Below are 27206 nucleotides of genomic sequence, written 5' to 3' on the forward strand. Positions count from 1 at the left end.
GGTGAATTCCAATGTTTTACCAGAGAATTGTTGAGTACAATGTGAATTCATCTGCCAAAAATCTGAAGCTGAACCCATAATGGATCAGGACAATGATCAAAAACACATGTTAAAGACTGATAGACAGTTACCAGAAATGTCAAACTTCACCTTTTTTCAGCCAAAGGGTCAACACCAACTATTGAAGGTAGAGGTTGATTTTTGATGAACAAGTTAATGAAAAATGTTATCTTTTTTTCATTTCTTAAATAAGGTAACTATCTGTCACTAGTGTTTGTATGTCCAAATATGTACAAAAATAATATATTTTCCAGGGTGTGTACTTACATTACACAACTGTATTTTGGGGATTGTCTAACTGTGTGCTGCAGACAAGGGACTTTCTGGGTCCAGAAGAGGTGATGAAGGGTCTTATGGGGGAAATCACTGAGCTTCTGGAAAACATCAGAATGAGCATCGCCACCCTGTTAACCATTAGAGAAACTTATGAACGGTGCAAAATCAACATGGACAAATACTTCAAAGTCAGTGGACATTCCTACGCTCTCACAGGTTTTCCAACACTCAAGTACAACATTTCATCAATGTATCAACCCCATGTATAAAATATCTCCTTAATGTGTGTTCTAGAATGGAAAAGCAAAGAACTGGGACTTCCCATCTCACCTGGTGTTTACCAGGCTCAATGCCTTCTTGCAACGTCTACAGACTATAGAGGTACAGAGAGTCTCACACACACAGAAACAGACATCCACACAAACTCGACTGAGCTGTCTCTGTGTCTGCTAGGAGGTGTATTCAGTGTCAGTGGAGCTGCTAAAGCTGGAGAAGGTGGACATCCAGGGGGTCAGAGGCAACACGTTGGGATGCATGGTCTTCAGTATCTATGAGGAGTTTCTGGAGTTCATCAAGATATTTGCAGAGTGTAAATATGATGCGATCAATGTAGATGACAAGGTAACCAACCCTAACCCCAGCCCAGCGCATTCCACTACACTGGTGTGATAACACACACAGTGCCAGATGTTTTTTTAACGTTTCTGTCTTCCTGTCCCTCAGGGCTTTGATGAGAACTTCAGAAAGTTCCAGAAAAAAATCACAGACCTTGAGAGACGTTTGGGCACCATCCTGTGCCAGGCATTTGATGATTGTGCATCCACAGAATCTGCTGTCAAGGTCAGTACAGAGTTAAGTGCTCTGAGACCTACATAAAATATATACATTGGATATAAAAAGTCTACACACCCCTGTTAAAATGCCAGGTTTTTGTGATGTAAAAGAATGAGACAAAGATAAATCATGTCAGAACCTTTTCCACTTTTAATGGGACCTATAATGTGAACAATTCAATTGAAAAACAAACTGAAATCTTCGAGGGGGAAAAATGAAAAATAAAAACCTTACAATAACCTGGTTGCATAGGTGTGCACACCCTCTTATAACTGGGGATGTGGCTGTGTTCAGAATTAACCAATCACATTCAAATTCATGTTAAATGGAAGTCATTACACACCTGCCATCATTTAAAGTGACTCTGATTAATCACAAATAAAGTTCAGCGGTTCTAGTAGGATTTTCTTGACATTTTCTTAGTTGCATCTCAGAGCAAAAGCCATGGTCCGCAGAGAGCTTCCAAAGCATCAGAGGGATTTCATTGATTAAAGATATCAGTCAGGAGAAGGGTACAAAATAATTTCCAAAGCATTAGATATACCACAGAGTACAGTGAAGACAGTCATCATCAAGTGGAGAAAATATGGCACAACAGAGACATTACCAAGAACTGGACATCCCTCCTAAATTTATGAAAAGATGAGAAGAAAACTGGTCAGGGAGGCTTCCATGAGGCCTAAAGCAACATTAAAGGAACTGCAGGAATTTCTGGCAAGTACTGGCTGTGTGCTACATGTGACAACAGTCTCCCGTATTTTTCATATGAATGGGCTATGGGGTAGGGTGACCCAGCTGAAGTTTGTGAAAACAAACATCAAGTCTCCCAAAAGCACATGGGAAAATGTGTTATGGTCTGATGAAACCAAGGTTGAACTTTTTGGCCAGCATTCCAAAAGGTAACGACCCAAAGCTGGAACCAGGGCCTTATTCAGGGTGGAGGGAATAATGAACAGTTCCAAATACCAGGCAATTTTGGCACAAAACCTTCAGGCGTCCGTTAGAAAGCTGAAGATGAAGTTCAGCTTTCAGCACAACAACGACCCAGAGCACACATCCAAATCCACAAAAGCTTGACCAGAAGAAGATTAACGTTTTGGAACGGCCCAGACCTGAATCCAATTGAACACCTGTGGGGTGATCTGAAGAGGGCTGTGCACAGGAGATGTCCTCGCAATCTGAAACATTTGGAGCGCTTTTACTAAGAAGAATGGGCAAATATTGCCACGTCAAGATGTGCCATGCTAATTGATGCCTACAAAAAAAAAAGACTGAGTGCTGTAATAAAATCAAAAGGTGCTTCAACAAAGTATTAGTATTAGTTTGTGCAAACTTATGCAACCAGTTTATTGTGAGTTTTTTATTTTTGCCCCTCAAAGATTTCAGTTTGTTTTTCAATTGAATTGTTCACATTGTAGGTCACATTAAAGGAAAATTTTCTGACATGATTTATCTTTGTACCCGAGTGACCCTAGGAGCTATGTTGTCTGGGGCTATATGCCCCTGGTAGGGTCTCCCAAGGCAAACAGGTCTTAGGTGACGGGTCAGACTAAGAGCGGTTCAAACCCCCCTTAATGAAGAACAACATAATGAGTACCGTGACGTCGCCCGGTATGGCGCAGCCGGGGCCCCACCCTGGAGCCAGGCCCGGGGTTGGGGCTCGTATGCGAGCGCCTGGTGGCCGGGCCTTCCCCCATGGGGCCCGGCCGGGCTCAGCCCGAACGGGTGACGTGGGGCCGCCCTCCCGTGGGCTCACCACCCACAGGAGGGACCATAAGGGGCCGGTGCGAAGAGGATCGGGCGGCAGTCGAAGGCAGGGGCCTAGACAACCCGATCTCTGGACACAGAAACTAGCTCTAGGGACGTGGAATGTCACCTCGCTGGCGGGGAAGGAGCCTGAGCTAGTGCGTGAGGTTGAGAGGTTCCGATTAGAGGTAGTCGGGATCACCTCTACGCACGGCTTGGGCTCTGGAACCACACTCCTTGAGAGAGGATGGACTCTTCACCACTCTGGAGTTGCCCATGGTGAGAGGCGGCGGGCTGGTGTGGGTTTGCTTATAGCTCCCCAGCTCTGCCGCCATGTGTTGGAGTTTACCCCGGTGAACGAGAGGGTCGTTTCCCTGCGCCTACGGGTCGGGGATAGGTCTCTCACTGTTGTTTGTGCCTACGGGCCGAACGGCAGTGCAGAGTACCCGACCTTCTTGGAGTCTCTGGGAGGGGTGCTGGAAAGTGCTCCGACTGGGGACTCTATTGTTCTACTGGGGGACTTCAACGCCCACGTGGGCAACGACAGTGACACCTGGAGGGGCGTGATTGGGAGGAACGGCCCCCCTGATCTGAACCCGAGTGGTGTTCAGTTATTGGACTTCTGTGCTAGTCACAGTTTGTCCATAACGAACACCATGTTCAAGCATAAGGGTGTCCATCAGTGCACGTGGCACCAGGACACCCTAGGCCGCAGGTCGATGATCGACTTTGTTGTCGTCTCATCTGACCTGCGGCCGTATGTCTTGGACACTCGGGTGAAGAGAGGGGCGGAGCTGTCAACTGATCACCACCTGGTTGTGAGTTGGATCCGATGGCGGGGGAGAAAGCTGGACAGACTCGGCAGGCCCAAGCGAACTGTAAGGGTCTGCTGGGAACGTCTGGCCGAGTCTCCTGTCAGAGAGATCTTTAACTCCCACCTCCGGCAGAGCTTCGACTGGATCCCGAGGGAGGTTGGAGATATTGAGTCCGAGTGGACCATGTTCTCCACCGCCATTGTCGAAGCGGCCGCTCGGAGCTGTGGCCGTAAGGTCTCCGGTGCCTGTCGAGGCGGCAATCCCCGAACCCGGTGGTGGACACCGGAAGTAAGGGATGCCGTCAAGCTGAAGAAGGAGTCCTATCAGGCCTGGTTGGCTTGTGGGACTCCTGACGCAGCTGACGGGTACCGACAGGCCAAGCGGGCTGCAGCCCGGGTGGTTGTGGAGGCAAAAACTCGGGCCTGGGAGGAGTTCGGTGAGGCCATGGAGAAGGACTATCGGCTGGCCTCGAAGAGATTCTGGCAAACCATCCGGCGCCTCAGGAGAGGGAAACAGTGCCCTACCAACGCTGTTTACAGTAGAGGTGGGCAGCTGTTGACCTCAACTGAGGATGTCGTCGGGCGGTGGAAGGAATACTTCGAGGATCTCCTCAATCCCGCTGTCACTTCTTCCATTGAGGAAGCAGAGGATGAGGGCTCAGAGGTGGACTCGTCCATCACCCGGGCTGAAGTCACTGAGGTGGTCAAGAAACTCCTCGGTGGCAAGGCACCGGGGGTGGATGAGATCCGCCCTGAGTACCTCAAGTCTCTGGATGTTGTGGGGCTGTCTTGGTTGACACGCCTGTGCAACATCGCGTGGCGGTCGGGGACAGTGCCTCTGGGATGGCAGACCGGTGTGGTGGTCCCTCTTTTTAAGAAGGGGGACCGGAGGGTGTGTTCCAACTATAGGGGGATCACACTTCTCAGCCTCCCCGGGAAAGTCTATGCCAGGGTACTGGAGAGGAGAATACGGCCGATAGTAGAACCTCGGATTCAGGAGGAACAGTGTGGTTTTCGTCCGGGCCGTGGAACACTGGACCAGCTCTATACCCTCTACGGGGTGTTGGAGGGTTCATGGGAGTTTGCCCAACCAATCCACATGTGTTTTGTGGATTTGGAAAAGGCATTCGACTGTGTACCTCGCGGCATCTTGTGGAGGGTGCTTGGGGAATATGGGGTCCTGGGTCCTTTGCTAAGGGCTGTCAGGTCCCTGTACAACCGAAGCAGGAGCTTGGTCCGCATTGCCGGCAGTAAGTCAGACTTGTTCCCAGTGCATGTTGGACTCCGGCAGGGCTGCCCTTTGTCACCGGTTCTGTTCGTAATTTTTATGGACAGAATTTCTAGGCGCAGCCAGGGGCCGGAGGGTGTCAGGTTTGGGGACCACACAATTTCGTCTCTGCTTTTTGCAGATGATGTTGTCGTGTTGGCCCCTTCTAACCAGGACCTTCAGCATGCGCTGGGACGGTTTGCAGCCGAGTGTGAAGCGGTGGGGATGAGAATCAGTACCTCCAAATCAGAGGCCATGGTCCTCAGTCGGAAAAGGGTGGCTTGCCCGCTTCAGGTTGGTGGAGAGTGCCTGCCTCAAGTGGAGGAGTTTAAGTATCTAGGGGTCTTGTTCACGAGTGAGGGAAGGATGGAACGGGAGATTGACAGACGGATCGGTGCAGCTTCTGCAGTAATGCAGTCGATGTATCGGTCTGTCGTGGTGAAGAAAGAGCTGAGCCGCAAGGCGAAGCTCTCGATTTACCAGTCAATCTACGTTCCTACTCTCACCTATGGTCATGAGCTTTGGGTCATTACCGAAAGGACAAGATCCCGGATACAGGCGGCCGAAATGAGCTTTCTCCGCAGGGTGGCCGGGCGATCCCTTAGAGATAGGGTGAGAAGCTCGGTCACCCGGGAGGAGCTCAGAGTAGAGCCGCTGCTCCTCCACATCGAGAGGGGTCAGCTGAGGTGGCTTGGGCATCTTTTTCGGATGCCTCCGGAACGCCTTCCTGGGAAGGTGTTCCGGTCCCGTCCCACCGGGAGGAGACCCCGGGGAAGACCTAGGACTCGCTGGAGGGACTATGTCTCCCGGCTGGCCTGGGAACGCCTCGGTGTCCCCCCGGAAGAGCTAGAGGAAGTGTCTGGGGAGAGGGAAGTCTGGGCATCCCTGCTTAGACTGCTGCCCCCGCGACCCGGCCCCGGATAAGCGGAAGAAGATGACATGACATGATGACATGATTTATCTTTGTCTCATTCTTTTACATCACAAGAACCTTGCATTTAAACAGAGGTGTGTAGACTTTTTATGTCCACTGTAAGTAAATGTACTCTTTAAAACCCCTTATCTTTCTTCCTGCCTTTAGTTGTTGGAGATGTTTGGCTTTATCCTGGACCGCCAACACGTCCAGAGCCAGATTTTTTCAAAGTACAATAAGCTTGTGGAGATGTTCAGCACAGAACTGGACTGCACAAAGCTGGTTTACGACACCCAGATGGCAGCGGTCGAGGCATGTAAAGGCATAGAGACATCTAAACGCATTCCGCCAATGGCCAAGAACATGCCCCATGTCGCTGGGAAACTCAATTGGATCCGGGAGGTAAAAGACCGCATCCAGATCCCCATGAAGAGCTTCAAGGCTATCCACCACCCGTACGTGCTGTAGGATCTTCCACCACACACACCCTGCTACACTCTCATGTCATTCTGCTGTTTTAACCACGGACAAGGCATGTGAGGCTTTTTGCTGGACCGCGTAAGCGGAGCCGGCTAAGAAGTGCAAATGTCTCCTACTGACTGACTGACAGAGTCACTACCCCTTGTTAAATAGCATAGTGGTTAAAAAAGCGGACTTGTGAACTATATGTCCCAAGTTCGTATTTCTTCACAGGCAAGCGAAGTACGCATTGTTTATTATTCCGTATTGACGATAACTTCGCTGGCTTAAACCGAAACTGTATACGGTTATATTGCTTCCGTTTCTGGCATGGAAAAGTTCATCTTCAGTCTCGCTAGCAATTGCTGAATTCTTATGATTATTCCTAGGAAGTTAGTAGATACTAGTAACCCTATTACTAGCAATAAGCTTTTAAAACGGCCAGTGGCAAAAGCAATATAGTTCATAGATGCTATGGTAAACTTAATAAGAAACATTAGTCAGTTTAACACACTCCTAAATGCAGTTTATCGACTGCTGAAACGTGTAATGCAGTGGCGTAGTGGTTAAAGACAGTGCCTCTCATGTGGAAGACTTACATTTAAATCTATTGAGAGCAACAACATTTATTATTTCTGGTAGATTCCACGATTCTCTCGTCTTTTCACTTGATGAAAAATGTAGTTATAGTCTGCTTTATTGATAGTTATTGTGTAAATGTCATTCACGAATTAAAGAAAAAAAGTATGTTGTTTTGCCATGAAAGGAAACAATACGTTCTTATGCCATGAAATGAAGTAGCTTTGGCAGACTCGCTAGCAATTTCTCAATTCTTATGACTATTCCAGTAAGTTAGTAGATACCAGTAAAGCTTATGTAGTGGTTAATGACACAGCCTTCCACGTGGGCCACCTGGATTTGACCTTGAGTTGGCAAAATTTTCTATTGCGGGCTGGCTGAACTTGCCTGGCTTCTTGTTTTTTCACTGTGACTCCATTTCTTATATGTCTTAAATTGGCCTTTGTGTTAGTCTGTTGTGTTGGTTAACATTTGGCTGTGTTGTGTGCAGCTGTATGGACACGGACGATGCCAGACTAGTGTTCCAGAAATATGAAGAGATGATGAGGCTGCTGCACCAGTACCATGTGAGCGTGTACACAGAGTGGACGTCCCGGGTCGACACTGACTGCCAGTTCAACCTGGAGCAGCCTCTGCTGTTACGTGACACCAAGAACGTCCTCAGTGTCAACTTCAACATGCAGGTCTCCTGGGAAACACACGCTCTTAGTCTTTCTTTTTCACCCTGTATTGACATGTTAGAATTGTATACACTAAACAGAACTATACTGTGTTGGGGCTTTGGGTTTAAACTAGTCACATGTCTCTGCAGCTGATAGCCGTTCTGAGGGAGGTGAAGTATCTTACTATGCAGGGCCAGGAGGACATCCCTTCCAGTGCTGCAGATGTCTTTGCCCGGAACGAGACCTTCAGGAAATATGTGGGCAATTTGGACCTCATTGTCTCCTGGTACAACCAGGTACAGGACAGGACAATGAAGGGGAATAGAAAGATGGATTCATAAACTTAAGTTTCGTCTACAGTGGAGTTCCTCAAAAAAAATAATGTAAAAACCTTGTGTTATCTATTTTTCACAGATCCGAGCCACAGTCCTGCCTGTGGAGTTTCCTCTGATCACAGAGGAGCTGAAGGGCATTGATGAGAAACTTGCCCTGGCTGAGAGCACTCTGAGCTGGAACAGTGACGGTACTGGACTGAAGTGGGATGGTCATGAAAGGAATTCATTGTATGCATAAGGATGGTCATCATACAGTCACTTATACAATCATGTTTGTGTCAGGTGTTTGGGAGTACATCCAGCATATGAGAGACCAACTGCATGACTTTGGGAGCAGGATTAACCAGGCTAAGACCAATGTGGAGGCCATGCACCTAATTCTGGAGGTAAGGACTGCCTCTCTTATGGTGCCCCCTATGAACCGCTGGAGGTGTGATGGTTGTTTTGTGATGTGACTGACAGGAGTGGTCTGTGAGCCCCATGTTTGAGAGGAAGGACACTAAGGATGCCCTGCTGGACCTTGATGGAAGACAAGCAGCCCTCAACAAGAAGTACAACTCCATCAAAGAGTCTGGCAACAAACTCCACCAACTGACAGAGGTAAAGAACTAACTACACAAATAGTATGGAACACACTGTGTAAGTACACTGGAGTGTACAGTATAGAATGCACCATGTAGAAGTACAATATAGTAGAATTCAGATGATGCCATATGTGTGCCTTGCTAATTAATATTTGTAATGGGTCTCTGTAGGAGAATAAGAAGCTGTTTAGAGCTGATAAAAGCACTGAGTGGATGGAGTACGTTGACTACATCGATGACAAAGTCTTGGATGGTTTCTTCAATGTTGTCCATGTGTCTCTCAAGTTCCTTATCAGTAATATGAACCCAAAGGTAGGATTACTCCCTGAGACACACCCTTGCCTGTGTCAGTTATGGATGAAATACATTTTTGTGTTTCTTACTGGGCCACTTTCATAGCTCCAGCTGGTGCTAACTGGTGCATTGTGTTGATTTGCAGTCAATTATAAACCCGCTGTTTGAGGTACGTTTTGAGTTTGAGGACGGAGACACATCATTCTGTCCATCCTTGGGCTACGGTACATCTGATGGCTTCTATGACCTGGTCGAGAGCCTCATCCATGATGTGTACAAAGCTGCCAAACTAGTCCCTCGAATATCAATGACCAACAAAGCTTCCTACCAGGTAAGTACCATCCTGTGTGTGTATGTGTTTGGGGCAGGGTGGGAGAGTTAACTGTAAACCATCTCTCCCTGTCTTATCTATGGTCTGCGTGTGTGTCTCTTGTGCATCCCTTCGTCAAGCTGGAGTTGGATGAGATGTCAGAGCTGTCAGACATGCGTGAGAATGTGTTGAACCAGGTGGTTGAAGTAATGAAGGAGGCCCAAGACTACCAGGAGGTGCTCTATAAATATGCCTATCTGTGGCAGGATGACAGGGATGAGTTCATGAAGCAATTCCTCCTCTACAGCAAAGTTCTTACCCCAGAGGAGATTGAGGCGCATGGAGAGGAGAGTGTGCCCCAAAACCCCCCCACACTGAAAGAGTTCAAAGAAGAGGTATGGAAATGCTCACTTGGATCCTTGTTCTGGTCAAAAGTAGTGCTCTATTTAGCAAATAAGGTGCCATTTGGGATAAACCCCCGAATGTACTTTAAGCAACCTATATTTCATATGTTAACATTCTTTCCTTATTTTACTTAAATACAAATTAAGCTGATAAATCTAGATGCAATTCACATAGTAAAGTTTTATCGATGGTTACTTTCGTAACCCCAGTTCTATGAGTGGAGCAAATTGTACAAACTGTGACGTTAGCTTTACATATTACGCAAGTTGCTTTACCTGCGACATCTGCAAATAAATATTTTCCCGTCAATAGTTTTTGAAATACCTTGCTTTTGTTATCAACTTTTTTTAGGCTCATTTCCAGAGATCGCTAGCCATCAATTGCGTATAGTATGTACAAATGATAGCTTCCGCGCGTGGATTGTGGTGCTAGTCCCTATGTGTCATAGTAACGCAAATACCTTGTTTCAACTTAGTTATTTTAAACAGACAGTAGGATTCTGCTGTACTTATTACTGGGAGTGCAACGGGACGTTTAATTTAAAAATAAATAAATATGCAATAGTAAATAAAGTAACATAATCTGCGGACCTTGTCAGGTATTTTTTATTTTGTATTATTTTAAAAGTTTTGGATGTATCGCAGGATAGAATGACACAATGGGCAAGATAAGGCCTCCAGGCCTTAATACAAAATAAAACATCTGCATTAATGTGTTGTGTCTGTTCCTGTACAGATTAATACATATGAGAAACTGTACAAGGAGGTAAGCAACCTTGAGAACTCCCAGGTCCTGCAGCACTGGCTCCAGATTGACATACGGCCCTTCAAACGCACCCTGCTTCACACCATCAAATGCTGGTGCCTATTGTTCAAACAGTACCTCATAGACAGAGTTACCAACAGGTAAATACAATAGGACGTCTTGCAGTTAGATGAAAAACCTTCACAATGGGAGTTGTTGGTTGGACAAAGGTTTTCTCCATCTGTTACCTGTGTTGCTGTTCTTGTGTAAGCATGCATGTTTGTGTTTTCCTAGCCTAAAGGACCTGGAAAGCTTCATCAAGGAGGTGAAGGATGGCCTGTCAAACACAGTGGAGGAAGGGGATTACCAGGGCCTAGTGGGGGTCATGGGTCTCCTGATGAGGATGAAAGAGAGACAGGTGGCCACAGACACCATGTTCTCCCCTCTCAAGGAAACCATCCAGTTCCTCAAAGACTTTGGAGAAGAGCTGCCTGACGAGGTCCATGCTCAGCTACAGGCAAGGCAACCTAAATCTGGTGTAGGGTCAAAGTGAAAACCCTACCTACAGTTTACCTTGCTGATTACCCTCACCCCGAAGCCAATGCAAAAAACGAATATAAGCCTGGTAAAACAACCAATCCAGGTTGGGCTTTGTGAAGTGACTTCATCATTTTATGGGGGTGACCATGCTGAGTAAAGTTTCTGTCATCTTTGGATTTAAGCACATCAGTATACTGCGAGGCATGGCTCCAAATGAAACTCTATTGTATTTACTTTTTATAATTTAAATGAACACTTACATCCAGTCTAGTTTTAGCCAGTTATTTCATATTACATAAGAGAAGCTACTCAGCTAATAGTCTTCAACACTAAATGCAATGTTCCTTTAAATAACTGGATACAGTTGGTATTGTAGTAACATCAGTTCATCACAATGAAATGTTTAAATGAAGCAAGAGCATCTTTGTTGTGCCACAAATGCACTCACTACTGTAGCTACCTCTGCAATTTCTACAAAATTACCTTAGAATTAAAGGGGCCTTTTACTGTACTAGAAGCACGAGTACATGCATAAATGACCAGAATACATCTGCAGTAAATGTTTTATGTTTCATATTTTTTTCTACATGTTTCAAGAGCCTGAGATATGCCCCATATGATCTTTCTAGCCAGTCCGTCTATCATTTTGCATCTACTTGTAGTCCCCTCAAACCACCCTAGAGTAACTATTACTATTCTGGTCTCATTCAGCAAGGAAAGTGGAATAGGAGACACATTTGGAGTTCAGCAAATGTACAGTTTATCACTATTTGCATATCTTCTTGTACAGTTTTGTCAAATTATACAATGTATTGCTTGGGTGTCACCTAAAACTATAGGTAGACACATTAAGTCTTTGTGGAAAAACTTCAAACCTCAACACATTTATCATCCAGTATGACGATAAACCAGCTTGCCCAACTCCCCTCCAGCACTTTTGCTGTTTATCCAGTTCACCAAATACCCTTAATCAATGATTCAAATACAGATTGCTTTGGGCTAGAACATTTTGCCACATAGAAGGCTAATACTGTACATCTGTTGGTCTGATTAAGCAATGCAACTCTTGAATATCAAGTGAGGAGAGTCTCTGATTTTCGGAATACGGCATTTCCTCATCCGAGTGGGCATTTCCTCATCCGAGTGGACATTTCCTCATCTGAGTGGACAATCTTTTTCTCTAACAATACTCTAACGATCATCTGGGAGATCTGGTGGCAGGGAGGCAGCACAGTTAACTGTCCATTTACAGGATTCACTGGCGACTTGCTGGCCTTGCAGACAGATGACTGTTGAGGACACTGATAATGAAGTGTTTCAAGTCCAAGTAGCCCTGGTTGATGCAGGATATGGTTGGTTGATGCAGGATATTTCCATGGACGTAATCCATCTCCGTGGCTTCCTTTATCATAGGGTTACTAGGGATATAATGATTCACTAAAAATAAATTCAGGCATTGTAATCCGACAGTTAAGTACTCCTTTTTTTGACTCTTATAGCCTATATAAAAATTACCACGTAGAGTAAATGCCTGTTCCAGTCAGCCACTGATTTGCATGTCAAAACTGTACACACAGAGTATCAGGAATAACTTCTATTGGTTGATGCAGATTTTAGAATCAGCCGTGTCATTCAGCTTTTGCAAATGTTTGCAATTATTGCCCCCTGTTGTGTTTTGGTTTAGGATCTTCCAGAGCACTGGAATAATGTGAAAAAGATATCCCTTCAAGTCAAGCAGAACATGGCTCCACTGCAAGCAAATGAAGTAAACATTGTTCGAAGGAAATGCCAACAATTTGAGGTATTTTTTAACATCAATATACCCTCACCTAAAGGATTATTAGAAAACCTGTTCAATTTCTCATTAATATAATTATCTAATCAACCAATCACATGGCAGTTGCTTCAATGCATTTAGGGGTGTGGTCCTGGTCAAGACAATCTCCTGAACTCCAAACTGATTGTCAGAATGGGAAAGAAAGGTGATTTAAGCAAATTTGAGCGTGGCATGGTTGTTGGTGCCAGACGGGCCGCTCAGTTACTGGGATTTTCACGCACAACCATTTCTAGGGTTTACAAAGATTGGTGTGAAAAGGGAAAAACATCCAGTATGCGGCAGTCCTGTGGGCGAAAATGCCTTGTTGATGCTAGAGGTCAGAGGAGAATGGGCCGACTGATTCAAGCTGATAGAAGAGCAACTTTGACTGAAATAACCACTCGTTACAACCGAGGTATGCAGCAAAGCATTTGTGAAGCCACAACACGCACAACCTTGAGGCGGATGGGCTACAACAGCAGACGACCCCACCGGGTACCACTCATCTCCACTACAAATAGGAAAAAGAGGCTACAATTTGCACAAGCTCACCAAAATTGGACAGTTGAAGACTGGAAGAATGTTGCCTGGTCTGATGAGTCTCGATTTCTGTTGAGACATTCAGATGGTAGAGTCAGAATTTGGCGTAAACAGAATGAGAACATGGATCCATCATGCCTTGTTACCACTGTGCAGGCCGGTGGTGGTGGTGTAATGGTGTGGGGGATGTTTTCTTGGCACATTTTAGGCCCCTTAGTGCCAATTGGGCATTGTTTAAATGCCACAGCCTACATGAGCATTGTTTCTGACCATGTCCATCCCTTTATGACCACCATGTACCCATCCTCTGATGGCTACTTCCAGCAGGATAATGCCCCATGTCACAAAGCTCTAATCATTTCAAATTGGTTTCTTGAACATGACAATGAGTTCACTGTACTGAAATGGTCCCCACAGTCACCAGATCTCAACCCAGTAGAGCATCTTTGGGACGTGGTGGAACGGGAGCTTCGTGCCCTGGATGTGCATCCCACAAATCTCCATCAACTGCAAGATGCTATCCTATCAATATGGGCCAACATTTCTAAAGAATGCTTTCAGCACCTTGTTGAATCAATGCCACGTAGAATTAAGGCGGTTCTAAAGGCTAAAGGGGGTCAAACACAGTATTAGTATGGTGTTCCTAATAATCCTTTAGGTGAGTGTATGTACTGTAACTTAATCTATACAAAAGGCATAGAGACAACAGAGAAGTAGAGAATAATAGGCAGGGTGTACTCACAATCAGCTCAGTGGATATTTATGATGACATGTTTTCTCTTTGTATGTCACAGATCAAACAGCATGAGTTTAGAGAGATGTTCAAACAACAGCCAATATTCCTATTTTCGTTTGAAAACCCACACAATGCTCTCGATGATGTGAGTAGTTTTAACATTATTTTTGGAAGTAAATACAGACTTTGTGTTTAGTATCAACCCTAAACGTCCCAATAATGTGTTTGTGTGACCACAGATTCAGAATTACATAATGAGTCTGGAAAAAGAAATGGAGAGCTTGTCGGACTCCGCCAGTCTTTTTGAGGTGAATTTCCCTGACTACAAACAGCTCAAAGCCTGTCGCAAAGAGATCATCCTGCTCAAAGAACTCTGGGACATGATCCTTCTGGTAAGTCTTAGTGACTCACAAACAGCTCAGTGGATATTTGTTGTATCTTATAAAAATAATTACATTATGAGGAGAAAAATCCAAATGCATGCATGTCATAGTGTCTCTCTCTTTGACAGATTTGCTATTTGTTGTTAAATGCTGCTAATGCTGCTGACCAGTGTTCTCTTACAACAATGATATTTATAAAATAATAGTTGTACCATATCTATACCATGGGATCAATTGTGCAGTACCATTGAATGGAACTGGCTTGAAGTTCCAGAGCTTAGTTGGAAGGGTGTAAACGATAAAACCATGTGGTTTCAATCCTGAATTCAGATTGGCTGAAAGCTGAGGTATTTGATGCGATATTTCACAGGCTTTTTTTGTGTCTGGTGTAGGTGCGTGGAAACATGGACAACTGGAAGACCACCCTGTGGAAGGATATCAATGTGGAACAGATGGACATTGACACTAAGAAGTACGCCAAGGACATAAAGGGGCTGGACAAGGAGATAAGGGCCTGGGATGCCTTCCTTGGATTGGACGGCATGGTGAAGAACATGATGATATCACTGCGTGCCGTGGGAGACCTGCAGAACCCGGCTATCAGAGACCGCCACTGGCTGCAGCTCATGACAGCTACTAAGGTATATGTTTAAAATCCATGTTTCCCTATTGCATTCAGGACTGGTGTTGTGTCATAAATAGTTGATACAATGTGCTGAAGGTATACAAATTCTACTAACACAGTAGCTCATGTCTGCCCCAGGTGAAGTTTGAGATGTCTGAGAAGACCACCTTTAAGGACTTACTGAAGCTCAACCTTCACAAGTTTGAAGATGAAGTGCGCAGCATCGTGGACAAGGCAGTCAAAGAGTCTGGCATGGAGAAGGTGAGGTCATAGTATGTATATAAATTGTGCTTACCTACTGATTAAGATTGTCTTTTCAACGTCCTTTGCTCACTGAGTAGGCTAGAAGTTATTGATTATAGTGGAGAGCTCTTTTTGCCTCTCTCCTCCTGCTTAATCCTTTGCTGTTGTCTCCTCCCTTCCCCTCAGACTCTAGCTGATCTGGACAGCACATGGAGCTCCATGGTGTTTGAACACGAGCCTCACAGCCGGACAGGCACCATGCTGCTCAAACCCAATGAGGAGCTGGTGGAGACTTTGGAAGACAATCAGGTACACAACACACCAAAAACCACACAGGGACACCGGGTTAGATGGGGAGTCACCACACTGACTCCATGTAGTGTGTCATTTCAGATCTGTCCAAGGAGTTCAATTCACTGGCTCCTTGTGAATACATATGTGTACTTCCTGATGATTCTGGAGAGGTATGACATCAGTGACTTTCTGTACTGTACTTACTAAATCCTGAACTTCTCTGCTGCCCTCAGGTGCAACTACAGACCCTGATGACCTCCAAATACATTGCTCACTTCCTGAAGAAGGTGTCCAGCTGGCAGCATAGGCTGTCCACAGCAGACTCTGTCATCTCTCTCTGGTTCACTGTGCAGCGCACCTGGACCCATCTGGAGAGCATCTTCATCGGCTCCGAGGACATCCGTACACAGCTCCCCGAGGACTCCAAGCGATTTGTCAAAATCGACACAAACTTCAAGGAAATCATGGCTGAGGCAGTGAAGGTTACCAACGTGGTAGAGTCCACCAATAAGAAAGGGCTTCTGGAGGAACTGGAGGGTTTGGAGACAGGGTAAAACAACTGTGTAGAATAGCTCTAGCTGCATGATGTATTGTAATACCATACCAATTCTTGACACTTATCTGATTGTGTGCTGCCCCTCAGACTGTCATTGTGTGAGAAGGCTCTGGCTGAGTACCTGGAAACCAAGCGTCTGGCCTTCCCCAGGTTCTACTTTGTATCGTCTGCTGACCTGCTGGACATACTGTCCAATGGAAACAACCCTGTTGAGGTATGCGTCAAGGCAGCCAGTACAGCTAGAAACAGACCACTAAGTGACATGCTCTTTCATAATCAGTCATGCTAACTAATTTGCAAAACATTCAACCAAAGTATGGTTTGTTTTATATCAAACAGAATTTGCTGGGACATCGTAATTGCTAAACAACCACATCAGTTAGTACTCTTTTAAAGTTTCAGATGATAACAAGATCAGCCTTTCAAAGCAAGTCTGAGATTAGACAACAGCCAATTGACAAGATGGCTAACAACTTACCGTATAACTAAGTTAGGATTAATGACAGACATGATGTCTCCTATAGTAGTACACGCGTTGTGACGTGCAGAATACAAATACAAGAATTGTGTAGCTCCGAAAACTGACATACTTTGATAAATTGTTTTAAACAAGCCGATATGGAATAACCCTTTTAAAACGAATAGTTCAATCTTAACAGTTTATATAGAATTATGTTTTTAATCAATGAAGCTCTTTTTCAAAAAAGAATTTGGACAATGTGACTCAACTAAATGAAAGAAGTCATATATTTTTTCTATATCTCCCGTTTGTAAATACTTGTGTTCCTACCTACAGGTTAGCAAACATCTTTCTAAGCTGTTTGACAGCCTGTCCAACCTCAAGTTCAAGTCGGATGAGAGTGGCAAGCCCATCAAAGTGGCACTGGGCATGTGGAGTGAAGAGATTGAATATGTCACCTTTGACAAGGAATGTGACTGCTCAGGACAGGTGTGGAAACATACATATACTACTACAAAACGAATGTGTAAGTCATGGCTCCGACTCAGCTTGGATTCAGTCAGTATACAGATGCAATACTTAGAGGAGATTGTTCTGTTTTTTGGTGCAGGTGGAGATGTGGCTTAACCGTGTGCTGGAAAGTATGTGTGCCACTCTGAGGATGGAGTTTGGAGACGCTGTCCAGGCCTATGAGGAGAAACCCAGGGAGCAGTGGTTGTTTGACTACCCAGCCCAGGTCTGTACTCATACTTATTTCTGGGCTGAATCCATTCAACTTCACATGCATGCACATACTGTAACTCACATGTTCATACCTCAACCTATGTTTTGTGTTGCAGGTTGCCCTGGCCACCACACAGATCTGGTGGACCACAGAGGTGGGCGTCGCATTCGCCCGGTTGGAGGAGGGCTATGAGAACGCCATGAAAGACTACTTCAAGAAACAAGTGACCCAGCTGAACACTCTGATCACACTACTGATTGGAGGGTTGACCAGAGGAGAACGGCAGAAGATCATGACCATCTGTACCATCGATGTCCACGCTCGAGACGTAGTCGCTAAACTCATCAGCACCAAGGCAAGCCTAACCCTCTCTGGTTTGGGAACTGGAAAAACTGGTCAAGGATTGCAGTACTGTTGTTTTTGTTGGCTTGGATCCTGGGCATTGTAACTACATGCCCTATCTTTGTGTTATTGTTCTAGATAGATAATGTTGGGGCATTCATGTGGCAGTCTCAGCTGAGGCATCGCTGGAATGAGTGTAATAGGCATTGCTTTGCCAACATCTGTGATGCCCAGTTCAGATACTCCTATGAGTACCTGGGAAACACCCCTCGATTAGTCATCACCCCACTGACTGACAGGTGCGAAGATGTTTAAAAGTTTTGCTTTTTTTTAGATCTACCTATCCCATGGCTTCAAACTCATTTTCTTTTGTTGGCCACATAAGGTCTGTAAGAAAAATGTATTATGTTATTAACATGTATTATGTTAATAACAAAACAAATATGTTACTAACAAGTTCCACATCCAATTTATTTCAAAGTGCTTAACAAAGTATTTAAAGATAAAAGCTAGATAAAAAAACAAACTGGCTATACCTGATCAGGCAGGTATAGCCAGGTGAGCACTATCTCTGGGAGCTTGGCGTTTTGTTTTGGATAAACACAATTTTCAAAAGCCAAACAATAATTTCCTTTGTTGTCATTAAACAAATAATGCCTAATATTGGAAAAGCCATTGTATAGACATTTGAATGTTATGTCAGATCAGGAAGTCAAAGGATTTTTTATTGTCAAATGCACAAAATGACATAATGTCATTCTGAGCAGTGAAATTATTTTGACATGGCACACGACATCTACGCAGTAAGCAGTAATAAGCAAAGAAATCCAGGGGTATTGTCAGTGCGACCTTTCTCTACCGCGCACAACGAATATGCCTACCTCTCAATGGTCAGCAATCAAAGCTGCAATACCAGTATTGCCTCAGGTAGTTTGGCATGCAAAATGTCAAGGCAGTTAGTCTTAGTTTGACACTGAAGGAGAGGATGTGTAAAGTTATTTTCAGAAGCTAGAACGTAATTTCAGGAAAGCATGAAACAAACAAATGAACAGATTCAAATGTATCAAAGAACCATCGTGTCTCAGTCCATTATGCTCAGTTCGGTTCAGTGGGGTTGTGTGTGACCTAAGATATGAAGAGTTCCTGTCTTCCCCTAGATGTTACATCACACTGACCCAGTCTCTCCATCTCATCATGGGCGGGGCTCCGGCCGGTCCTGCTGGTACCGGGAAAACTGAAACCACTAAGGATTTGGGTCGAGCCCTTGGCATTATGGTCTATGTATTCAACTGCTCTGAGCAGATGGACTACAAAGTGAGTCAGTTACTCAGACTCTTTCTATCACCAAAGAATTTGCTGTATTGAAATAGAATCCATTTTTCTGTGGTTTCTGACTTGGCTTCATGTTGTTTTTTGTTTTGCCAGTCTTGTGGAGACATCTATAAAGGTCTGGCTCAGACTGGTGCCTGGGGCTGCTTTGACGAGTTCAACCGAATCTCTGTGGAGGTGTTGTCTGTCATCGCAGTGCAGGTATGATAGAGATACAGGTAGAGAAACCTCTCTATATTTACACCATGCCACAAACCTATCTTACTATCTGCATTTGTCTTCCTTTCCTCTGTTTCTTTCCCCTTCCACCTCTATCTTCTCTTTCTTGACGTCCCTCTCTCTGTCTCCCACCCTCCAACCCATATCGACACTGATTTCTCCTTCCCTGCAGGTGAAGTCTGTTCAGGATGCTGTTAGGGACAAGAAGACCATCTTTAACTTCCTGGGTGAGATTATCAAGCTGATCCCAACCGTGGGAGCCTTCATCACCATGAACCCTGGCTATGCTGGCCGTGCAGAACTACCAGAGAACCTCAAGGCTTTGTTCAGGTACCATTCACCTACTGGATCTTTCCCTATAACTCTTTATCTCACCGACTCAATCTCATTCAGTCACCCTCATTTTCTCTTCTCTTTCTCAGCAACTAGTCACTCCTTTACCTTTTTATCCCTCCTGTAGGCCATGTGCCATGGTGGTGCCAGACTTTGAGTTAATCTGTGAGATCATGCTGGTGGCTGAAGGCTTCATTGATGCCAGAGTCCTGGCCAGAAAGTTCATCACCCTCTACACCCTCTGCAAAGAGCTGCTCTCCAAACAGGTACAGTAGCTGTTTTGATTTTGTGCCACAGGTTAGCAGCAATCTAGCAATTGTTGTCATTCCCTGTTCACTCAAGTGCTTATGTAAGAAAACAATTACTAAATATTGGAGGGAATTGTTTTCATCAAAATGACTGTGGAAGTGTTGGCTTGCTAAGGGTTGGCCTCTGGTGCACATATACCACTTCAACCTGGAGTGAATTCAGCCAGGCAACGCTCACTCCGATGAACAAACAATTTAGATACTATTTAAGTTAATTACATAGATGTGGACATTTATTTTGCCTGGCTTCACTGGCCTTGCTGTCAGTTCACAGTCTTCGTCACAGTCTTTGTGGCATGTGTGTACAGGACCACTATGACTGGGGTCTGCGTGCAATAAAATCTGTGCTGGTTGTGGCTGGCTCTCTAAAGAGAGGAGACCCTGACCGCCCAGAGGACCAGGTTTTAATGAGAGCTTTAAGAGACTTCAACGTCCCAAAGATTGTGATGGACGACCTGCCTGTGTTTCTGGGGCTGATTGGAGACCTGTTCCCTGCTCTGGACGTCCCAAGAAAGAGAGACCTGGAATTTGAGAAGGTCTTATGCACACAAACACACAGTCACACACATAACACAGTTAGGTTCAGAAAGGCTATCCTTTTTTAGGATTGCCTTTCTTTAACTGGTTGTTTCTAATGCTGAGACTGTTGGTTTGTGTTTCTCAGGTTGTGAGGCAGTCAGTGTTGGACCTGAAGCTGCAGGCAGAGGATAGTTTTGTCCTGAAGGTGGTTCAGCTAGAGGAGCTCCTGGCAGTCCGTCACTCCGTCTTCATTATCGGCAATGCCGGTACTGGCAAGTCCAAGGTACCCTCAGCCCTCTTACCTCTGCTGTGCTTTGCTCTTTCTCTATGGGCCCTAATCAAAAGTAGTACACTAAGTTTTATGATGCCAGAATGGAATCAATGGTTAGTTTTAGCCTGGCTGAAGCCAACACTGTTGTATCTCCAGGTGATGCGCTCACTGAATAAGACCTATCAGAACATGAAGAGGAAGCCGGTGATTGTGGATCTGGACCCCAAGGCTGTCACCTGTGACGAGCTGTTTGGAATTATCAACCCTGCCACCCGAGAGTGGAAAGACGGTACAATGGAAGTAGTTAGGCTTAAACACACTTCAAATGTGTAGTAAGTAAGACCCTAATAATACAAGTATAGCCTCATCTTTTTCTTTTTGTAGTTACGTTTTAAACATCAGGTCTGAAAATATATTTTGTGCGATTTACATGTTTTCCCGTCTAGCTGTGGTATGGTGAATGCACTTCACCACAAGGAAAACAGTTTCTACTTAATAGCTCAAATGTAAAATGCCGTGTCTGTTGCAGGTCTTTTCTCCTGTGTGATGAGAGACCTGGCCATAATCAGCCATGATGGGCCCAAATGGATTGTGTTGGATGGAGACATCGACCCTATGTGGATTGAGTCCCTCAACACTGTTATGGATGACAACAAGGTTGCTAGTAGTGTGTGCAGGGCTCTGCAGGGCTCACATTTTACTTGCATATTATTCAAGTTACTTGATAAATTGTGAAAGCCCTAATAATTCATGTGAGTGGTCCTAACCCTATTTTTATGATTGTCTGTGTTTAGGTTTTGACTCTGGCCAGTAACGAGCGTATCCCTCTCAACCCCACCATGCGTCTGGTATTTGAGATTAAAGACCTGCGGACAGCTACTCCAGCCACTGTGTCCCGTGCTGGAATTCTCTTCATCAACCCTGCTGACCTGGGCTGGAGCCCGTTAGTACCTTCTTACACACTTTACACAACCCTCTACACATCCCCCTTCACATCACAATACACATCCCTCTACACATTCCCCTGCACACCTTTACGTATTCCTAGTATAGTACACTTCTTAGACTGATACCTGAATGATTGTTTTTCCTGTCTGTCTGGTTTCCATCAGGGTAGTGACCAGCTGGATTGAGAAGCGAGAGGTCCAGGCAGAGAAGGCCAATTTGTTAATTCTGTTTGACAAGTACCTGCCAACCTGTCTGGAGAAGCTCAAGTTTGGATTCAAGAAGATCACTCCTATCCCAGAGGTGACACTGGTCCAAACTCTGCTCCACTTCATGGAGTTTCTGCTGGTGCCTGAGAACACCCCGTCTGACTGCAACAAGGAACTCTACGAGCTCTACTTTGTCTTTGCCTGTGTGTGGGCCTTCGGAGGAGCCATGTTCCAGGACCAGGTAACTACCCACTCAGGACTTTAGGTTCTTCCTCAAGGTCTTGCCTGAAAAAAGCACAATGTCCTACTGTATATAGGGCACTGTTTTGTTTTTTCTGCGCTAGGAAATCACTTGCCATTTCAAATACAGTCAGGGTAACATTTTAAAAGAGCACTCTGCTTTACCAGTTTAAGAGGAATTGTGGCCCTTAGATTGTGTTGAGATTAATCTAAGAGGTCTCTATGTGTTTGGTTTGTAGCTGACAGACTACCGTGTGGAGTTCAGTAAGTGGTGGGTGAATGAGTTCAAGACCATCAAGTTCCCATCGGCAGGGACTGTGTTTGACTACTACATCGACAGAGACTCCAAGAAGTTCCAGCCCTGGACAGACTTAGTCCCCACATTCCAACTGGATCCAGACCTCCCACTGCAGGTCAGTCTGTCCGTCCGTTCTTGTCTCTCACTGTGTCCCCAATAGAATTTTATAAAAACTTAATGTCTGACAGTAAAATCACTCTTAGGACATTGTCATTTGTCCATGCTAGATGGTGGTCTGCAACAATGTCTTAGTTTGACGTTTCTGTAAAATAAAGTTTTATTGATACTTTGCGGAAGAATTATAGAGGAGTCCATCTGATGAGCTCTTTTTCTCCAAGGCATCTATGGTGCACACAGCTGAGACCATCCGTATCCGTTACTTCATGGACAAGCTGATGGAGAGGAAATGTCCCGTGATGTTGGTGGGCAACGCGGGCAGCGGCAAGTCAGTCCTGATGGGAGACAAACTCCGTAGCCTCAGCACTGATCAGTATGTGGTCCAGTCTGTCCCCTTCAATTTCTATACCACCTCAGCCATGCTGCAGGCCATCCTGGAGAAACCCCTGGAGAAGAAGGCAGGCCGGAACTATGGCCCCCCCGGCAACAGGAGCCTAATTTACTTCATAGATGACATGAACATGCCTGAGGTGGATAGGTACTTCACTGTGGCTCCGCACACACTCATCCGCCAGCACATGGACCATGGACACTGGTACGACCAGTAGACCACCGCTACACAACTATAGCACCACCACACACACACTGCTTTCTGTTACGCTTTCTTACCCCCCCTCGCTCCGTCTCACCCCTCTACCTGACTCTACAGGTACGACAGAGCCAAGCTGACTCTGAAGGACATCCATAACTGCCAGTACGTTGCCTGTATGAACCCTACAGCAGGCAGCTTCACAATCGACTCCCGACTGCAGGTACTAGCCATGAACAGATAACTGGAGAAGAGTATAGAAGACATTTTTAATCCTTCCATTGAAGACAGCTCCTAATCCTCTACATACCAAAGGTATTGTGTGTGGTGCTGTAACCCTACCCCCCCTCTTTCTATCTTCTATCTACCTTACCTTCCCTTAGAGGCACTTCTGTGTTTTTGCTGTGAGTTTCCCGGGCCAGGACTCGCTTCACAGCATCTATAACACCATTTTCTCCCAACATCTGGAAATGAATGGCTTTCTCCCTGCTGTTAAGAAGTTCTGCTCCACACTAGTCACCTCCGCAATCAGTAAGAACACAACTTTTGTATTATTGTGTATAATATTTTTAGGACATTGAAATAGTGTCAGACATGAGGAAACCCATTCAGTATATAAGCCAACAGCATTTGCTGTGTATCCATTATTTTACCTGTGTGTGACTGGGTGTGTCTGTTTATGTGTCTGTCTCCAGTGTTTCACAACAAGATCTCCACTTCCTTTCTCCCCACGGCGGTCAAATTCCATTATGTCTTCAACCTCAGAGATCTCTCCAATATCTTTCAGGTAAGAGGTCTCTTGCCCGTAGGTGTGTACAAGCATGTCAGGAGATGATGAGTTATTTTAATGTTAATGCCTGTGTATGAATCAATTAACTCTGTCCCTCTTTCTCTCTCCTGCCTTCTGAAGGGTCTTCTGTTTTCCACGGCAGAATGTGTCAAGGCCCCTGCTGAGCTGCTGAGACTGTGGCTGCATGAGTGTGACCGTGTCTATGGAGACAAGCTAGTGGATGAGAAGGACATTGAGCTGTTTGCCAAGATCCAGGGGGATGTCTGCAAGAAGTGCTTTGAGGTATAAACCACACACACACATGCACTTGCATATTTTCTGACATTTGATAATGCACTAAATAAGATAAATGATGATGATTTCTCACTGTTCATGATGGATTGTGTTTTCCTGCAGAATATAGATGCTGGTTTCCTCTTTGAGAAGCCCAACATTTTCTGTCACTTCTCACAAGGCATCGGTGAGCCCAAGTACTTCCCCATCCCAGACTGGGGGTCTCTGAACAAGCTGCTACTGGAGGGCCTGGACAACTACAATGAAGTCAACGCTGTCATGAACCTAGTTAGTTGACCACCACACAAATATGCACCATCACTAGAGAGTAACCAGAGTAGCTATAAATCTAAACGAACAAGGTGGAGTGTTGTAAACCTTTGTATGTATTTCAGGTGCTGTTTGAAGATGCCATGTCCCATATATGTCGTATCAGTCGTATACTGGAGTCTCCTCGTGGTAATGCCCTTCTAGTTGGGGTGGGCGGCAGCGGAAAGCAGTCTCTGTCTCGCCTGGCTGCCAGCATCTCCAACCTGGAAGTGTTCCAGATCACCCTGAGGAAAGGCTATGGGATCCCTGACCTCAAGGTACACACACAAACACACATACACACATACATTTTATGCTCAAAAGTTTACACGCCCTTGGAGAATTGGATATATATGTACCATTTGTAAAGAAAACATGAGTGAGCCGGCAAAACACGTCTTTTATTTCTTATGGGATTCACATTCAACTGTAGATCATAACAGAATGGCACAATCATAAAACAAAACATGGCAACAAAGAAAAAAATAAACTGACCCCTGTTCAAAAGTCTGCATACCCTTAATTCTTAATACTGTGTATTGCCCCCTTTAGCATCAATGACAGCGTGCAGTCTTTTGTGATATTTGTCTATGAGGCCCCGAATTCTTGCAGGTGGTATAGCTGCCCATTCGTCTTGGCAAAATGCCTCCAGGTCATGCAAAGTCTTTGGTCGTCTTGAATTTGAGATCTCCCCAGAGTGTCTCGATGATATTAATTCAGGAGACTGTGATGGTCACTCTAGAACCTTCACCTTTTTCTGCTGTAAACTGGAGGGTCAACTTGGCCTTGTGCTTATGCTTGTCAGGCATATTGTAACCAGGCTTTTTTGTGGCATTGGCGCAGTAAAGGCTTCTTTCTCGCAACTTGACCATGCAGCTCAGTTTTGTTCAAGTATCGTCGTATTGTTCTCCTTTTTTGCATGATCCATCATATTTTCAAAATCAATTCCAAAATTTCACAATTTCTGCCAGGGTATGCAAACTTATGAGCGCAACTGTATGCACACATACCATCCTCATCATCACCCCTCCTTATCTCCTGATAGCTTGACCTGGCAGCCCAGTACATGAAGGCCGGAGTGAAGAACATTGGAACTGTCTTCCTGATGACTGACAGTCAGGTGGCAGAGGAGCAGTTCCTGGTGCTGATCAATGATCTGCTGGCATCCGGGGAGGTCCCTGGTCTGTTCCAAGATGATGAGGTGGAGAACATCATCACTGCCATGAGGAACGAGGTCAAGGCCATGAGCCTGCCTGACTCACGCGAAAGCTGCTGGAAGTTCTTTATCGACCGAGTCAGGAAGCAGCTCAAGGTGACTTTCAGCTTGTGTCCGACTGGTGATTGCGGATTGTTAAGTGTTTGGCCGGTCTGTGTTCAGTGGTGTTACCCAGGGTTGTGGGTGGTCCTGTAGGTGATCCTTTGTTTTTCTCCGGTGGGCTCCACTCTGAGGGTGCGGGCCAGGAAGTTCCCAGCCGTGGTCAACTGCACTTCCATCGACTGGTTCCACGAGTGGCCAGAGGACGCGCTGGTGTCTGTCAGTGCTCGCTTCCTCTCCGAGACAGAAGGCATCATGGTTAGGATCACACCCCTCCCTGACCCAGTACCAAAACAATCCATAGTCCCATCGTTGATTTCTGTCTCTGTCTTTCTCACACAGCCAGAGGTGAAGGACTCTCTGAGCTTGTTCATGTCCTTCGTCCATAAGACAGTAAATGAGATGTCAAAATCCTACCTGCTGTCAGACCGCCGCTACAACTATACCACACCCAAGACCTTCCTGGAGCAGATTAAACTCTACCAGAACCTCCTTGCAGTCAAAAGGAGCGAGTTGCTGTCCAAGATGGAACGCCTTGAGAACGGACTCACCAAATTAGAAAACACATCCGCCCAGGTCAGATACAGTACACTAGCAGATACAGTACACCAGCAGATGCAGCACACCAGCAGATGCAGCACACCAGCAGATACAGTCCACCAGCAGATACAGTCCACCAGCAGATACAGTCCACCAGCAGATACAGTCCACCAGCAGATACAGTCCACCAGCAGATACAGTCCACCAGCAGATACAGTACAACAGCAGATGCAGTACACCAGCAGATGCAGTACACCAGCAGATAGACTACACCAGCCGATGCAGTACACCAGCCGATGCAGTACACCAGCCGATGCAGTACACCAGTAGATGCAGTACACCAGCAGATACAATACACCAGCAGATACAATACACCAGCAGATAGACTACACTAGCAGATAGACTACACTAGCAGATAGACTACACCAGCAGATAGACTACACCAGCAGATAGACTACACCAGCAGATAGACTACACCAGCAGATAGACTACACCAGCAGATACAGTACACCAGCAGATGCAGTACCCCAGCAGATACAGTACACCAGCAGATGCAGTACACCAGCAGATGCAGTACCCCAGCAGATAGACTACACCAGCAGATACAGTACACCAGCAGATGCAGTACACCAGCAAGACACATTACTTAATACACATGTTTTCAGTGAAGTTGACTAATTACAAGTTCTCCTTAACAGCAGTGTCTTACAGTTCCCTTCGCCTTTTATCATTGATGTGTTTGTTGGATGCATTAATGTTTCCTTCACCAGGTGGATGATCTAAAGGCCAAGCTGGCCATGCAGGAGGTGGAGCTCAAGCAGAAGAACGGGGAAGCTGACAAGCTCATTAAGGTGGTTAGTGTTGAAACGGACAAAGTGTTCAAGGAGAAGGCAATAGCCAATAGCGAGGAGCTCAAAGTGCAAGTCATTGCAGAGAATGTGGGAGTAAAACAGAGGTCCTGTGAAGCGGACCTGGCCAAGGCAGAGCCAGCCTTACTGGCTGCCCAGGAGGCTCTCAATACTCTCAACAAGGTATGTGTGTTTGTAATCTGTAGGTTACTT

General features: G+C 45.4%; 1 protein-coding gene across 1 annotated transcript in view; it reads left to right on the plus strand.

Moving 5' to 3' along the window:
• Positions 1 to 27206, plus strand: part of LOC105021401 (dynein heavy chain 17, axonemal) — a 36819-nt gene that overhangs the window by 1169 nt on the left and 8444 nt on the right. Inside the window, exons 4-52 of the mRNA XM_034292540.1 lie at positions 372 to 524; positions 631 to 717; positions 790 to 957; positions 1060 to 1176; positions 6079 to 6365; positions 7439 to 7631; positions 7760 to 7906; positions 8025 to 8133; positions 8228 to 8331; positions 8408 to 8545; positions 8701 to 8841; positions 8969 to 9154; positions 9274 to 9528; positions 10274 to 10443; positions 10577 to 10799; positions 12507 to 12623; positions 13973 to 14059; positions 14154 to 14306; positions 14690 to 14938; positions 15061 to 15183; positions 15352 to 15474; positions 15693 to 16009; positions 16103 to 16229; positions 16812 to 16964; positions 17086 to 17211; positions 17315 to 17554; positions 17680 to 17840; positions 18699 to 18855; positions 18967 to 19071; positions 19262 to 19419; positions 19550 to 19688; positions 20039 to 20266; positions 20395 to 20532; positions 20677 to 20809; positions 21050 to 21177; positions 21315 to 21463; positions 21633 to 21915; positions 22154 to 22327; positions 22551 to 22924; positions 23039 to 23141; positions 23302 to 23449; positions 23614 to 23705; positions 23829 to 23990; positions 24105 to 24269; positions 24377 to 24568; positions 25336 to 25602; positions 25702 to 25863; positions 25948 to 26181; positions 26916 to 27176. Of these exons, the coding sequence (XP_034148431.1) occupies positions 372 to 524; positions 631 to 717; positions 790 to 957; positions 1060 to 1176; positions 6079 to 6365; positions 7439 to 7631; positions 7760 to 7906; positions 8025 to 8133; positions 8228 to 8331; positions 8408 to 8545; positions 8701 to 8841; positions 8969 to 9154; positions 9274 to 9528; positions 10274 to 10443; positions 10577 to 10799; positions 12507 to 12623; positions 13973 to 14059; positions 14154 to 14306; positions 14690 to 14938; positions 15061 to 15183; positions 15352 to 15474; positions 15693 to 16009; positions 16103 to 16229; positions 16812 to 16964; positions 17086 to 17211; positions 17315 to 17554; positions 17680 to 17840; positions 18699 to 18855; positions 18967 to 19071; positions 19262 to 19419; positions 19550 to 19688; positions 20039 to 20266; positions 20395 to 20532; positions 20677 to 20809; positions 21050 to 21177; positions 21315 to 21463; positions 21633 to 21915; positions 22154 to 22327; positions 22551 to 22924; positions 23039 to 23141; positions 23302 to 23449; positions 23614 to 23705; positions 23829 to 23990; positions 24105 to 24269; positions 24377 to 24568; positions 25336 to 25602; positions 25702 to 25863; positions 25948 to 26181; positions 26916 to 27176 (8406 nt within the window). The remainder of the gene's footprint in view (positions 1 to 371; positions 525 to 630; positions 718 to 789; positions 958 to 1059; positions 1177 to 6078; positions 6366 to 7438; positions 7632 to 7759; positions 7907 to 8024; positions 8134 to 8227; positions 8332 to 8407; positions 8546 to 8700; positions 8842 to 8968; positions 9155 to 9273; positions 9529 to 10273; positions 10444 to 10576; positions 10800 to 12506; positions 12624 to 13972; positions 14060 to 14153; positions 14307 to 14689; positions 14939 to 15060; positions 15184 to 15351; positions 15475 to 15692; positions 16010 to 16102; positions 16230 to 16811; positions 16965 to 17085; positions 17212 to 17314; positions 17555 to 17679; positions 17841 to 18698; positions 18856 to 18966; positions 19072 to 19261; positions 19420 to 19549; positions 19689 to 20038; positions 20267 to 20394; positions 20533 to 20676; positions 20810 to 21049; positions 21178 to 21314; positions 21464 to 21632; positions 21916 to 22153; positions 22328 to 22550; positions 22925 to 23038; positions 23142 to 23301; positions 23450 to 23613; positions 23706 to 23828; positions 23991 to 24104; positions 24270 to 24376; positions 24569 to 25335; positions 25603 to 25701; positions 25864 to 25947; positions 26182 to 26915; positions 27177 to 27206) is intronic.

This window comes from Esox lucius, chromosome 6 (genome assembly GCF_011004845.1).
Source record: "Esox lucius isolate fEsoLuc1 chromosome 6, fEsoLuc1.pri, whole genome shotgun sequence".
Lineage (NCBI taxonomy): Eukaryota > Metazoa > Chordata > Actinopteri > Esociformes > Esocidae > Esox > Esox lucius.